The sequence below is a fragment of the Chiloscyllium plagiosum genome, chromosome 17 (assembly GCF_004010195.1).
Source record: "Chiloscyllium plagiosum isolate BGI_BamShark_2017 chromosome 17, ASM401019v2, whole genome shotgun sequence".
Lineage (NCBI taxonomy): Eukaryota > Metazoa > Chordata > Chondrichthyes > Orectolobiformes > Hemiscylliidae > Chiloscyllium > Chiloscyllium plagiosum.
Window position 1 is genome coordinate 14,153,586 of NC_057726.1, and position 16,306 is coordinate 14,169,891.

The 16,306-nt window shown below is 39.6% G+C and overlaps 1 protein-coding gene across 10 annotated transcripts in view; it reads right to left on the bottom strand.

Annotated features, from left to right (window-relative positions):
• The window catches only part of wwox (WW domain containing oxidoreductase), a 946,567-nt gene that overhangs the window by 615,592 nt on the left and 314,669 nt on the right, over window positions 1–16,306 (bottom strand). For all 10 annotated transcript variants that reach the window (XM_043706559.1, XM_043706563.1, XM_043706566.1 and 7 more), the window contains exon 7: window positions 3,990–4,175. In XM_043706559.1, coding sequence (XP_043562494.1) covers window positions 3,990–4,175 — 186 coding nt within the window. The remainder of the gene's footprint in view (window positions 1–3,989; window positions 4,176–16,306) is intronic.

A 16,306-nucleotide genomic window follows, 5' to 3' on the forward strand; every position in this document is an offset into this window, starting at 1 on the left:
TAAAATAAAGATATTTTAGCAACAACACAGTACTGAGAGGGGAGAGCAGATTTATAGGTTTCTTTTCCCTTTGAGAATAGTCACCACAGCATAGAGATCAGAGACAAACTTAATAGCTGAGTGAAACTGAAGAGGTCATCATGGTGGAGTTCACAGAAGCTCAAGAAGAAACAACTGATCTCGCCAACTAGAGGCAAGATCAATAAGCACATAGAGCTGAAGAGAATGCACTGGAAGAATGGCTGGCAATTATAACGTCTACCTCAAGATGAATGTACAGTGTACCGTCAAATGTGCCGTGACCCAGGGATACTAGGATTGATGAGTAGAAATAGTAGGTCACCCATTAACAGACTGCCTAATGTAGCAGAGAGGACTTCTTGATTGTGACTGGAGAAGGATCGCAAGGTTCAAAACTCATTGAGTACATGGTACACAGTAACCAATCGTTATTTCTGAACCATCAGCTGGAAGGTGTCTTGGGATTACAAGGTTGAAGGAGAAAGCAGTTTCCCAGCTAAAGATGCTGCTGGTCGAGTCTCAGAGATGTGTTGCACAGCAGGATTTAACCAACAAATTGAATGATGAAAATTATAAGCTACAGTCTAAATCCTTTGGTGCCTAATGATGCAATGCAAGCGAACGCTTACTACAAAATTGAAATTCATGCGAAATCGGTTGTCTGAAATGTGTCTGTAAAGTAATTTAATCAAAAGTCCATAATAGTTTTACCTTTCTTAAAAAAAATGAAGAACTAGTGAGATATTTGATTTTCATAGAATCCCTACAATGTGAAAGCAGTTTACTCAGCCCATCAAGTCCACACTGATCCTCGAAAGAGCATCCCACCCAGACTTATCCCGTAACCCTTCATTTCCCATGGATAATCCAACCAGCCTGCACATCTCTGGACAATATGAGCAATTTAGCATGGCCATTCCATCTAACCTGCACATCTTTGGACTTTGGGAGGAAGCCAGAGCATCCGGAGGAAATCCACGCAGACACAGGGAGAATGTACAAACTCCGCACAGACTGTCACCTGAGGATGGAATTGAACCTGGGTTTTTGCTGCTGTGAGACAGCAGTGCTAACCACTGAGTCACAGTGTCCCTCTAAGGATTTTGAGGAAACAGATGAAGGAGTTACCAAGTGCAGAGATAGAAAACATTGACAGTAAATGCCTAACTCCAGGAGGTACAGAACTTAACTAATCAAGCACAGATGTACATGTATTTGGAAAGGCAAGGACTGATTCGGGATAGTCAACATGGATTTGTGCGTGGGAAATCATGTTTCACAAACTTGATTGAGTTTTTTGAAGAATTAACAAAGAAGATTGATGAGGGCAGAGCAGTAGATGTGATCTATATGGACTTCAGTAAGGCGTTCAACAAGGTTCCCCATGGGAGATTGATTAGCAAGGTTAGATCTCATGGAATACAGGGAGAACTAGCCATTTGGATACAGAACTGGCTCAAAGGTAGAAGACAGAGGCTGGTGGTGGAGGGTTGTTTTTCAGACTGGAGGCCTGTGACCAGTGAAGTGCCACAAGGATCGGTGCTGGGCCCTCGACTTTTTGTCATTTACATAAATGATTTGCATGCGAGCATAAGAGGTGCAGTTAGTAAGTTTGCAGATGACACCAAAATTGGAGGTGCAGTGGACAGCGAAGAGGGTTATCTCAGATTACAACAGGATCTGGACCAGATGGACCAGATGGGCCAATGGGCTGAGAAGTGGCAGATGGAGTTTAATTCAGATAAATGCAAGGTGCTGCATTTTAGGAAAGCAAATCTTAGCATGATGTATACACTTAATGGTAAGGTCCGAGGGAATGTTGCTGAACAAAGAGATCTTGGAGTGCAGGTTCATAGCTCCTTGAAAGTGGATAGTTGCAGGTAGATAGGATAGTGAAGGCGGCGTTTGGTATGCTTTCCTTTATTGGTCAGAGTATTGAGTACAGGAGTTGAGAGGTCATGTTGCGGCTATACAGGACATTTGTTAGACCACTGTTGGAATATTGCGTGCAATTCTGGTCTCTTTCCTATCGGAAAGATGATGTGAAACATGAAAGGGTTCAGAAAAGATTTACAAGGATGTTGCCAGGGTTGGAAGATCTGAGCTACAGGGAGAGGCTGAACAGGCTGGGGCTGTTTTCCCTGGAGCGTTGGAGGCTAAGGAGTGACCTTATAGAGGTTTACATAACCATGAAGGGCATAGGCAAAGTCTTTTCCCTGTGGTCGGGGAGTCCAGAACTAGAGGGCATAGGTTTAGGGTGAGAGGGGAAAGATATAAGAGAGACCCAAGGGGCAACTTTTTCACGCATAGGGTGGTACGTGTATGGAATGAACTGCCAGAGGATGTGGTGGAGACTGGTACAATTGCAACATTTAAAAGGCATTTGGATGGGTATATGAATAGGAAGGGTTTGGAGGGATATGGGCTGGGTGCTGGCAGGTGGGACTAGATTGGGTTGGGATATCTGGTCGGCATGGATGGGTTGGACCAAAGGGTCTGTTTCCATGCTGTACATCTCTATGACTCTAGACTCTAAGCTCTTTCATTTTTATTTATCAAGCATATTTCATTCCAAAAATCAGAAAAAATCAGAAGTTTCTTCCATAACACAAAGAGATGATCAGGGTAGTAAAGCTTTAGACTTTTACAACCAGAATGTGGAGCAAGATCTTTTATTTTGGGTATAACACACAGCCAGTTTTCAATGGACCTAAACACACTCTGGGATAACAGCAAGAAATTAATTTGTCAGGTTGTGATTACAAATTACATATCACAAATAAACAGAGCACAATCTTTTGGAAACTGTTACACACCAATGTTATGATCACAAAAAGGGAAGTTTTAGCTGAAAATGATGCAGACAGAGACATGTTCATGCTCGCAGAGTTGAAAATAAACTGGGAGCTTTACACATAAACTACAGATCACTGACCAATGTGTAAACATTGTTTCCATAACTTGCGCTCAGAAGCTCACAATAGAACAATGAGTCTGTCAGCTTGAAGTAAGTGAAATCAATATTGGATGTTCCTCTCAAGGGTGATGAATTGAAAGTTTCTACAATGTTCCAAAATTGTTGATGAACACAATCTTTGACAAAAGGAATTAGAACAACAAAAGGGACCTTCTATCATCCTGAAAGCAGAAATTCCATCAAGGTTGAAAGGAATCAGAACTACGGAATCTCAACATAGCAGAAAAACTAAGGATCAACTACCAACTTCAATGCTACTGGTTACCTCAATGGCAATGTTTGCTATATTCAACCATCTGCATGGTGGCTCAGTGGTTAACACTGCTGCCTCCATCTGTCAGGGACCTGGGTTTGATTTCACCCTCAGGTGATTGTCTGTGTGGAGTTTGCACATTCTCCTTGTGTCTGCATGGGTTTCCTCTGTGTGCTCCGGTTTCCTCCCACAGTCCAAAGGTGTGCAGATTAGGTGGATTGGCCATGCTAAATTGCCCATAGTGTTTAAGGAAAGGTGGGTTAGCTATGGTAAAAATCCAGGATTATTGGAACGGGGATTGGGTCTGGGTGGGATGGTCTTCGGAGGGTCGGTGGGTGCTGACTTGATGGGCTGAATGGCCTGCTTCCACACTGTAGGGATTCTATGATCTGCTCTTTGCAAACATTTCAGAGACTAATCAGTACATGTGTTTTTAAAATTATTATTTTATTGGACTCAACTCCTATTTCTAATGTTTGTGTATGTGCTCCGTATTACTAGTTACTGTGTTTAAAAATCAATAAACTCACTCTTTATCAATTAGAAATCCAGAAAGTGTAAGCTAGTTTTTGGTAGTGCCACTGTTATTTGGTTTCTCAAACAGAAAACTTGAATAGCCATATAGCCGTTCACTCAGTTCACTTAAAAAGGCAAGCTTCAGATCACTTCTCATACGTTCTGACATTAAGTGAATTGAAAACAAAAGTGGTACAGTGCGTAAAACTGATGACCACCAACCTGTGTGATTCAGAGGATACGATAATCACTCTTGAAGGTATTGAGCGGCGTAGGACATCTTGAAGTAGCTGTATCAGGTAGAAGTGGCCCAGGTGGTTCACTTGAAAAGTGGTCTCTAGACCATCTTCTGTCAATTGCCATGAGGATCCAAACACACCAGCATTGCAAATCAGTATGTGAAGAGGCCTGCAGAAAGGACAGAACACAGGTGTTCTAAATCTTGAAGAAGGACAGCAGGAGTGCTTTTTTAATGAGGCTGTAGACACAGCAATGGAGTTACTTCTGCTTTACTATCAGTAAGGCTGATCACATTTGCTGGCATTTCTCTGCGAAACTAACTACAACTTCTGGCACTGATAGGATAAATATAAAATGAAAATAAAAAGATGTTTTTAGGTTTTAATTCTAAAGTTTTCTTAAAAAAAAAGGCTGAGAGCACACAGTGACAAAAAAACATTTAATTTCTGTGACTGAAAGGCAAAAGATTTGAAGTGGAACTGATGGAATGTAATACCTAAAGATGTCACAGAAACTTCAAACAAAGAGAACATAATCTGAGATAATGTGGGGCTGACAATCCCTTGCTCAACAGCTAGACATCCTGATGGATCATGTCCCAAACTGTGGGCACATTGTGTTTTTCCCATTGTAAAGTAAGCATGGGGTTAAAAAGTTAATTTCAACTATAACAGAGAATGCTTTCGACACTGAATGCTCTCACATGTAACGGCCTGGGTTAAAGTGCCTGGGAGTCACAATCAAAGACCTATCACCTCGTCACCCCTGTGTTGCAGGTAAAAACCCGTAGACAACTGCAGCATAGCCGGAGTAGAAGCAGCACAGAGTGGGGGGGTGGGAAAATGCGTTGAAGACTTTGGAACAGAACGATCTGCTTTTGTATTGAAATTTTACTGTAACTCTGCAACTTTCAGTATTCAAGACATTTTAAACATTCAGAAAATAACCCATAACTTCCTGAAAGAAAACTCTGAAGTTTGCAGTTGAAGTTTCTTTTAAAAAACTCTCATGGCATAAATAATGTGATTGCTTTGAGAGCTGCACATCTAAACTATACTTAATTTTATTTCAAGCTATTAATTTACTTCTTAGCAGGTCATAATTGAGGCTATCAATCAGGATTCCACTGCACTGTACATAAGAGGATGAAACAAATACACAAAATATTGTTAAACACTGCACAAGTCCACACATTTCATCCTTCTTTTCTTAGTAGTGATGATATTTCACTGTAAAAAGTTAAATGTCACTCCAAACAATCTTTTCAACATTTAAATAATAGGATGAATGAGTTAGGTCATTTTTTCATGTTTAGAAGTAGCCAGGAATTTTGTTTTCTTTGTCCCTTAAATTTTAAAATGCAGAGATACATAAAATAATTGAGGCGCAACTATTCCAGAAATTTAAGTTATTAACGAATATGTGCTTACAGTATTTTAAGTCATATTTCAACCATGTTGCAGCTATCCGTAGCATTGAATTTTTCCTGCAGAGGGCACAAGCATTCATTCCAAATTCATAATGAGGAATCGGTCGGTGGTATTTGGTGGGTTTTCTGGTTTAGTTGGAGTTCAAGCATCATGGAGAATACAATAAGTGAGATCAATGGTCAATTTTTCAGCAGTTTGTGCAATTTGGTTGCGTTGTGCAGTTTGAGGATTGTGAGTAAACAGCTGAGATGAAGGAAAGGCGGAGAGGAAGAGAAGAAACAACTCAAAAAAATAGATCTCATCATTATGAATATAACTGTTACTCAGTATTCATGGAACAAATTTATTCCACAATTCCTCTTTATAAATCCCCAGTTGTGGCATAAATTTACCCATGCTCTCCATTTTTATAAACTAAACCAAGCACAACATAGCAAAAAAAAGTATTTTATCTGAATTTATTCACTTAAGATAAAATTATTGCTCTAATGCAATTTGCTACAAAGTAGCTACAAGAAATAGCAAAATGTGGATCTTTGAGAAATCCTAACAACCCAAGGGTCCTTTAAAAATTTATGAACATTTGATAAGAACAGTACTATATTTTCCATAATGCTAATTTTACAACTAGAACAAAATGAAGCATTTAATTTGCGGACATAAATGTAAGACTTCAATTCCACATTTTATTGTTATTAATATTATACTGAACAATTCAAATTCTGCAGAAGTCTGTCACTGTCAATCTGACTGCAGCAAAACATAAAAAGATTTACTGCAGTGATTAAAAACGATCAATGGAAACGGTCAGTCCTGTTCCCTCCAACAGCCATTATAACAGTGGAGCTGCACTAAATTTCACTTTTACTTTGTCATCATGTTGCACGCTGATAACAGTATAAAACATTAAATCATTTCATTTTACCAAATTTGTACTTTTAACCTTTCTGAATCATAACCCACACTTGCTTTGAGCCAGATTGTATTTTTTCTCAATTTCAGACAACATAAAATTCAACTGAAAATCAAATTCTCGGATGAAGTTGAATGTAAATTCATTCGGTTTCCAAGGTAATCGCTAAATAGATTATTTGACCTCCAAACACACATACCTGATGGCCAGTCAAGCATCACTCTTTCCTCCTTTTGCTCATCTGTTATGCAAGGTTTCAACTAAAACATCCTTTGGGCCCATTTTACACAAGTGGCAATTTTGGAGCCAATTTTCAAATTCTTTGCAACACAATGGGGCAATTTTACTGAATGTGTTCACTCCGCAGTTGATTCTGCAGTGGACACACAGAAATAAAAGTTGACAAGGGCCATGTGACATTCTTCTGTGATAAGCAAAGTGAAGGAGAATGGGTAATTTTTTTTTAAAGAGGTGTGACATTTCTTCATCATTAGTCCAAATGTCAGGTACCCATAGTTAGGAACGTATCGAGAATAGGTGAGCAGGTGGACATAAGACAAAGGAGCAGAAGTTGATCATTCGACCTATAGAGTCTGCTCTGCCATTCAGTGAGATCATGGCTGATAATTCTCAATTCCATTTTCCTTCCTTTTCCCCGTAAACGTGACTCCCTTACTGATTAGGAAACTGTCTGTCTCAGCCTTGAATATGCTTAATGACCCAGCCTCAAGAGTCCTCTGTTGTAAAGAATTCCACATAACTCACAATCTTCTGAAAGATGACATGCACTAGAGTGGGAACAAAAGGAGCTCTCTATGATTGACAAGATATGACAAGTCATATTCCTCAGGTCCCCCACTTTTCAACACCTGTATTAGCGAAATAGATGAAGGAAGACAGCCCTGTAGTTTGCAGGTGATCCTAGGTTACAATGCGCAGTGAGCTGTGTCAATAATAAGATGGAATGTCAATGCAGGAAACTGTAAAATCTTCTAATTTGAAATTGGGCATCCACTTACCCACATCACCAATAGCTAATGCGAAGATACAAAATGTAACAAAAAGGGTTAATGCTTTCTCTTTAATTATTTTAAATTCAGAATTAGAAACTTACTACTTTAGTTGAATCAACATAGTTTTCAATTATTGAATTTAGTTTTGGGCATAGGACCACAACAAAGATAGTCTAATCAAAAAGAAAAATACAATGGACACTGCAAATCTAAAATAAAAACAGAAAATGTTGGAAGTACTCAGCAGATCTGGCACATGTCATAGAGACATATACAGCACAAAAACAGACTCTTTGGTCCAACTCATCCATGCCAACCAGATATCCTATATAAATCTACTCCCATTTGCCAGCATTTGGCCCATATCCCTCTAAACCCTTCCTATTCATACGCCCAGCCAGATGCCTTTTAAATGCTGTAATTGTACCAACTTCCACCACATCTTCTGGCAACTCATTCCATACACTCATCACCCACTGCGTGAAAACGTTACCCCTTATGTCCCTTTTAAATCTTTTCCCAATCACCTTAAATCTATAACCTCTAGTTTAGGAATTCCCCATTCTGGGGAAAATACTTTGTCCTATTTACCCTATCCATGCCCCTCATGCTTTTATAAATCTCTATAAGGTCACACCTCAGCCTCCGATGCTCCAGGGAAAACAGCCCCAGCTTAAACAGCCTCTCCCTATAGCTCAAACCCTCCATACCTGGAAACGTCTTTGTAAACCTTTTCTGAACATTTTCAAGTTTCACAACATCTCTCCTATAGCAGGGAAACCTGAATTGCAAATAATGTTCCAAAAGTGGCCTAACCAAGACCTGTACAGCCGCAACATGACCTCCCAATGCTCTGACCAATAAAGGAAAGCTTACCATACGCGTTTTTCACTATCCTATCTACCGGTGACTCCAGTTTCAAAGAACTATGAACCTGCACTCCAAGGTCTCTTTGTTCAGCAACACTCCATGGAATCTTACCATTAAGTATATAAATCCTGCTCTGATTTGCCTTTCCAAAATGCAGCACCTCATATTTATTTGAATTAAAATCCATCTGCCACTCCTCAGCATCTGATCAAGATCCTGAAAGGAATGGAGATAATCTAATTGGTTAGTTTCAAATTACAATCAGTTTTGCTAGGCTAGATATATCTTCAGGTGGTACAATCTAGAATGTGAAGACTAACCTTAAATTTAGAGTTAAGCCATTTAAGAATGAAACTGGGAAATATACTTAGACATTAAAGATAATGGAAACCTGAAAGGGCCTCCTCTAAAGTATTATAGAATCATACAACACAGAAACAGACCTTTTGGTCCAACTCATCCAAGCTGACCAAAAAAACCCAATCTGATCTCGTCCCATTTGCCAGCAATAGGCCCATATCCCTCTAAACCCTTCTTATCCATGTATCCACCAGATGCCCTTTAAAAATGCTGGGTCATTTTTATTCATTCATGGCATGTGGGTGTTGCCCATTCCTAATTGCCCACAGGGCATTTAAGTGTTAATACTGCTGTGGATCTGGTGCCACAAGTGGGTCAGTCCAAGTATGGATGGCAGATTTCCTTCCTGAAAGGTGAATCAGATCGGTTTTTACAACAATTGACAGTAGTTACAAGATTTCCATTAGGACAGTTTCTTATTCCAGATTTTATTTATATATTGACTTCAGATTTCACCATCGCCCATGGTGGGATTCAAATCCATGTCCCCTGAATATTAGACTGAAGTTCTGGATTTCTAAATCAGTAACGTTATCACTACATCACGGCCTCTTCACTTCAAGCCTGATAGATCTTTGTTCAGTTCAGGTATCAGAGGATATGGAACAAACACAAATAAATGGAACTGAGGTACGACATAAATGAATGGCAGCACAGGCTTGTGAAGCTGATATTCCAAATACTTAAAAATTATTAACTACTTCCAACAATATATCCTCAAAAAAAAATTCTAATTAACTTCAAACTTCCAATTAGTCCAAAACTAAAATAAACCAATAGTGCTTTCGTGTTGGTTTGGTTCCAAAAAATATATAAATTGTCGGGGCTGATAGCATCACTGGGAAAAATGTCTTGGAGGAGTTATTGAACCCAGGATACAGAAAGAGATGAATTAATATCTGCAGAGACAGTCATTAACCCAAACGCTTCAGGGATTGGGTGATTTCAACTGTGTGTTAATTCATCTCCCTCACACTGTCAAGCTCAGCTACTCCTCCCTGCCAGTTCCTCAGCAATCATTGCTGGAAGAAAAATGCTCATATTGACAGAATTTTTAGAAAAATCAAAATATGGAACTTAAATAAAATTTACTTCATAACTTACTTCTATTTCTCATTAAAAATTTGAAACAGAACTAACAAAACCCCAAAACAACACATTTTAGCTTGTAAATGAAAGATTTATGACAGATGCATAATTAGTATTTAATTCAGCGATTTATGTTACCTTTTTGCTGAAACAGAAGAAAAAATAAAGCTTCCACGTGCATCTATGCACTAGGTGCATTTTATTTCCATCCCATCTTAGCAACATTTGTCATATAAACAAGTTGTGCACAAACCGTGTGGTTTAGGTATCTAAGGCAATTAGCATCATTATTGGAGTAATCACAGTTTTGACTCAGGCATTTGCTTAGCAAACAGTACATCAATTTCTTCTACTTTTCTTATCTCTCATTAAGGATGGGATCCAGGTCCAAGCAATTTTTTTTCAGCCCAAGCAGTCATTGATCGCACAGAGCTACCAATTCTTTCTGCTGTTAGGACAATCAGCAAGACAACAAGGTTTAAAAATAGTTATACAAATCAAGTGTGAGTTCTATTTGGGTGAATAACCTATAACCTCTAAATGTGGCTACGCCAATTTACCATAGCAGATGGTTACTGCAATCAACATTCAGAGCATTGTCAATCAAATCGGACACATGTAGTATCTGAGATGCAGATGTGAAAAATGGATTAACAGCCGTATCTTGAGCAAACTATATAATAAAATAGGAAATTAAACACTGTATTCGCATAATACACATGACCTCAACTCTTGTGAGAAAGCCCTTTTCATTCACCCACTGTAGAAATTTTGTTTAAAAATCATTATCAATGAATAACTAGAGAATAATTTCAGTAAATAAATTTCAAGAGCCATATAGTGGACATATGAGAAAATGCCAGGTATGAATACCCGAAGAGACAAAGCTCTCTGCTGTTGTTCAGCTGGATGGAACCACACGTTTGGTTAAAACCATACCTCAGCGATTGCAGCCAAAGGCAGAATCCATTTCAATGGCTTCTCTTCCCACTGCTGCCCAATCTTCTTTTGTTGTTCACTAAATATTCATCCATCTATCTCATGGCTTTAATCTCCCCGCCACAGTCCTCCACACCCAGGTGAGTCTAATGATGACAATGAAACCATCATCGATTGTCAGGAAAAACCCATCTGGTTCACTAATGCCCTTTAGGGACGGGAACTATCATTTTTACCTGGCCTAGCTCATATGTGACTCAGACAGACGATTAGTGATGGCAATGAAGGCGGTTCAGCCAGCAACGCCCACTTCCAATTAATTCAAAAATAAATCCTACCTAGGAAGTCACCTACTGTAAGTATTTTCTCCATTAACTATTTAAGAATTGTTCAGAAAATTACTGATAACCTTTGAAAATCAGAAACTGACATGACTTACAATTGAGTTCTACTCATAAAATGACTTTAGATTTGCTATCATCACAGCAGTGACTTGCTTCACGACAGGGATATATATATATATATTCAGTACAAGCTCTGTCAACACTGTCAGGAATATATTCTGTCAATACTGCTCACAGCTGGCAACATATATCAAAAGATAATGGTCGATTCCTTGACCCCGCTCCCCACTCCACCCGTCATTGTTCAGAAAAATGCTGGAGTTTGGGACAGATTTATAATCATTTTGTATGGTCCAACGTGTGTGGACACTACCTGTACTGGAAAAAAATCAAGATTCAGGTTGGTCTTGGTTCTTTGCATTGGGGAAGACAACATTTTCCACCATAGCAAAGCAGTGACTGAGAAAGTAACCTTTTGTTGTGTTTTTGCCTATCGTTTTAATCAACAGCCCTAATGTATATGGAAAATAAACCTCAGGAAGGAATAGTATAGAAGAGACAAGCTATCTGCCTCATTTCTTTGCTCTGACCTGCTGCTACCCAAAATCTTACAACCAGAGAGAAGTTATTAATTTAATTCAAAAGTATGCTTTGGTGCACAATGCAACAATGAAACCTTGTTCAGTAAAAGTAAACCTCAGGATTGAAAGGGATGCTAAGCTGTGTAACTCGTGCACAGACAAATCCCAAAACAATCGTTTGCAGTGGATGGTAGAATGGTCACGGTAGCATTAAAAGCATTCATATGTGAGATATGAAATTATCATTTATTTTTGACAGATGTGACTAATGTTTAGGAATCCAGTAGAACAGTCAAACACGGTAAGGAAACAAGAAGTATATTCAAGGCTGTGTAAATTTGGCGAATAAGCGATGGACTGGGTTTATGGTGAATGGCAATTTCATGCAGATTGTCATTCGGTCCATTCAAGAGGGTGGGGAAGGGGGAAGGGAAATGTGTGAAAGAGGTGGGCTGGTGATGGATGGTGGGTGGGGGAAGGAATGAAGAAATGTCAGGTGCACACCAGTGGAACAGTGAGTCTGGGGTTGGGGGCAGATGGGGAGGAGAGAGGGATTAGGTTCCCAAAAGACTGATGGAGGTCAACTCTAAAGCTGGAGAAGGCTGAAATGGGTCCAGACAGAGCAGGGATGGAAGCTTGAGTCTACAGTAGGGAAAGGATGGAGTGAAATGTGGATTTATATCTTGGGAGCAATGGGGGGCAGGTTCGGAACCAAGGTGGAGTTGCTGGAGGCTAGATGGGAGAGATACTGGTTTCTGGAGTTGTGGTCAGGGGCTGGGGTCTGTATGTGGTAATTGGGAGGTATAGGAGCATGTGAGATATGTATGCCGTCAATTAAATAGTTGATCAGGAATAATGCTTCCTCTAAGCTGCACTAGCGCTGAGATTCCACACACAGTAATTGGTCTGCGGCACAGGTTTCTGCTTCCAAAGTCAGCATTCCGTGCACAGACCTCGAAGACCCACACAGTTGGAAAGGAAATTAGAGGAAATGCTGCTCAGGAATTACCAATACAATTCAGAAAAATAAATCTGTTGTCCTTAACTGGTGTGGCCTATACACAAATCCAGACTCATTGGAGGTAACTCTTAAATGACCTATTATGGATGAGCAATAAATGCTGATGTAGTGAGCGATGTCCACGTCCAATGGATGAGAACAGTTACGTTAGACTCTGTATTGAATTGCAACTTTTCCTGAGTAACTTCATCATAATCCTCCAAATGATCCAATTAAAATGGAGAGTATCAGAGGGGTCCAAGCATAGCGAAATTACCCAGCAGGATTTTCTGTCACCTAGCTATTGCTTCCAAATCTGCTACAAGAGGAATTCCAACAACTCCCATTCTTTGCTGGAATAGCAACTGTCTGGTTTTCTGAAAATCCAGGACGATATCTAGCAAATGCAATAGTGGTACCTAGGACCAAATGACAAACTTTGCTAAAACCTACAGGTATTTTACATTTCCTTCCCCTTTTGATCTTTAAATTTTTCATGAGTAAACTCTCTGCTTTCTATAATGTACCTCAGAATTGAAGTTGAAATAAGCTGCATTTAAACACACTTTCACCTAGTGATTGAATAACTGGCCTCCAGTTCAAACCTGCTCCTAAAGATGGTGTGGATGACAGACATATTAGAGATCATGAGTGACAACTCACATTCTACTTTTGCTGCAATTCAGAACATGGCACTAATTTATCATTCGCCACTGTCTCTTACATAGACAGGTTGGACACATTTGACACCGTCTGCAGTTGATGCAGTAAATCCACTGATGTTGGGAACTATGCAAGAAATTCTGCATATCGATCGTTTTGGAACATGTATCCAGTTAAAATACTTTACTTTTGCTTAAAGGTTCAGCAAGATTCTCCAAATAGCCCAAGGATTTTACCATTAAGTTTTAGATCTGCAAGTTCCTGTCTAAGCCACATCCCATGTTGTCTTTACAATATAGTGTTGTTTCTTTTTCACGACTGACTCAAACTTTAGCATCTGTGAGAGGCACGTTTTGAGAATCCCCATTTTCACTAATTGCATTTCAATTATCACTTCTCCCTGTGTATTTCAAGGAGGTTATTTCCCTTCCTTTTTATATGCTGCAACCCACTGACACAATTTTCCAAAGGGGACATGCTGCCACACTCCCATTGTGTCCTGATTTAGAAAATCAGTGACACAGTGAGATGCTTAATCAACCCCAGCCACGCAGTACTGTTGGGATAAGGTGCCCGAGGTATAAGACGCAGTAATAATAACTTGTCCCCTTTCTTGTTCCATCCTTCAGGGTTGGTAAATGCATTATCAAGATCAAAGCAGCCTTTCCCACTGTCTCTAGGGACACTGTATTGTTCCAAGGAGCTTCTTCTCCTCAGCAGGACAGGGATATTCCAAAACTTTGAAATTTTTCTGCTGCTATAACAAACAGCAAGGACATATAACAGGGACCAATGACAAAGTGCAATCAGGACAGCGTGGTATTTGGCAGAAGCAGCAGTTGCTCCATATGGTACTTCACTCATTGAATATAAATTTAGACCAAGTAAACTGGTTTAGAAATATAGTCGCAATGCACAGCAAACAGGTTTTTTTTTGGTTAAATATCAGAATGCTTATGTCAGAAAATAATATTCTGCATTAAAAAAAAGAGGTAAGCCCAGATAAACCAGAATTATAGCCAAACAAAGCAATGTCGAAAACTATTACAGTTCATTCACAGGATAGAAGTGTCAATGGCAAAGCCAGTATTTATTGTCCATCTCTAGATGTCCTTGAGATGGTTTTTTTTTGTATCAATTATGCCACTCGGGGAATGTACAGCACAGAACTGCTTGATAGAGAGTTGCCAAATTTTGAGTCAATTGTCTAAAAAGAGTAGCACTATATTGCGCAGGCAATTGTGGCTTAGAGAAGAACTTCACATGTGCTTGTCCAAGATTGAAAATGGCAAGGAGACTTGGTGAGTTGTTATAGTACATATTGTAAACAGTACAGATTATAGTCACAGCAATATTAGTGTCAAATAGTTCCTGAAGAAGGGTTAATGCCCAAAACGTCGATTCTCCTGTTCCCTAGATGCTGCCTGACCTGCTGCGCTTTTCCAGCAACATATTTCCATCTCAAATAGTTAAAGGCAATGACAACTTCCAACAAGAGGTAGCCTAACCCTCTTCCTTGACAGTCCATGTGATCATCAAATTACGGACCATCATCGTCCTGAGGGTCTCTATGAACCAGAAACTTAACTGGATCAGCCATGTTAATATTGTGACTAATTTTGTCTGTTGGTCAAGGATTGTTTATTATTCATGTGATATGGGTGTTGCTGGCTGGGCCAACACTTATTGCCCGTCCCTAGTTGCCCCTTGAGAAGGCGGTGGTGAGGTGCCTCCTTGAACCACTGCAGGTATGTGCTGTAGGTAGACACACAATACCATTAATTAGGGACTTCCAAAATTTTGCCTCATTGACACTGATTGAATAGAGATATGCTTCCAAGTCAGGATAATAAATGACTTGCAGGGGAACTTGCAGGTAGTGGTGTTCCCATGTGCCATTACTCTTCAAGATGGTTATGTTTGTGGGTTTGGAAGATGTTGCTAAGGTGCTTTGGTGAATTTCTATAGTACATCTTGTAGTTGGTAAACTCTGCTAGTATTGTGTTGAGGTTGGGGGAATGAATGTTTGTGGATGCAGTGCCAATGATGAATCAGCTGAGGATAACTGGACCTCGGACAGTACCCTGAGGAACCCCTGCAGAGGTGTCCTAGAGCTCAGATGCCTTACCTCTAACAACCACAACCATCTTCCTTTCCATTAGAAACTACTCCAACCAGAGGAAAGTTTCCACTCTGATTCTCAGAGTCCAATTTTGCTAGGGCTTCTCAACACCACACTCGGTCAAACATCTATTTGACACTCTGGCACTAAAGGCACTCTGACCTCACCAGTGTTTTGTCCATTTGTCCATGGAGCTGAGTGACGCCGGTGGAATCAATAGTATCAGTGAGCAGTTTATATAGTCCTAAAGGAAATAGGATTTAGAAACTTCAAAATTCAGCTTGTCCAACTGCCTTCATACCACTGTGATGGTACTGTGTTTTTAAGAGAGATGTATTCTGTGCTGTTTCTCTCGCAGAGAGGTGTTGTCACAGTGGTGTCAGAATGTCTTCTTCAGATAAGCAGTTGGTAAACAGCTTTTAAGTTCTCCCTGGGTGCTTTTCTTCAAAAAAAATGAGTAAAAGAATCATGAGTGGGCAGGGAGAGGGCTCACAGAGGTTTTTAGTCTTGCTTTCAGTTACTTGAGAAATCTTCTGCTATCTGCTGGAGCTGAGTGAAGTCTGAGACAAGAGCTTCTTCTTAAAAAGAAATCAAAAAGGGCAGATTGTTTCTTTCTTCTGAACTGGACAGAATCATCTGGTGAATTGCATTTTTGCCAAAAGGTGTGTTTACAGGATGCTGCCGATATTGGAATAGGTTGATGTTTAGTGGTTAAATAACACATTATTTTGTTAAGTATTTCAATACAGTTAAAGTTATGCCAATTTTCTTTTGTACTGTAGACGTGTTGTAAGAATAATGTGTGTTTTGATTAAACTGGTGGACCAATAAAATTACATCTGGAACATAGTGCCTTACACTAGCCTTTAAATAAATATTAAAGTTAGGGTAAATGCTATCTCCTTCCAATACTTTGGAGGTGGCCGGGGGGGGCATTATCTGATCTGGTCTGGTCTGTTACACCTCCCCTCAAAT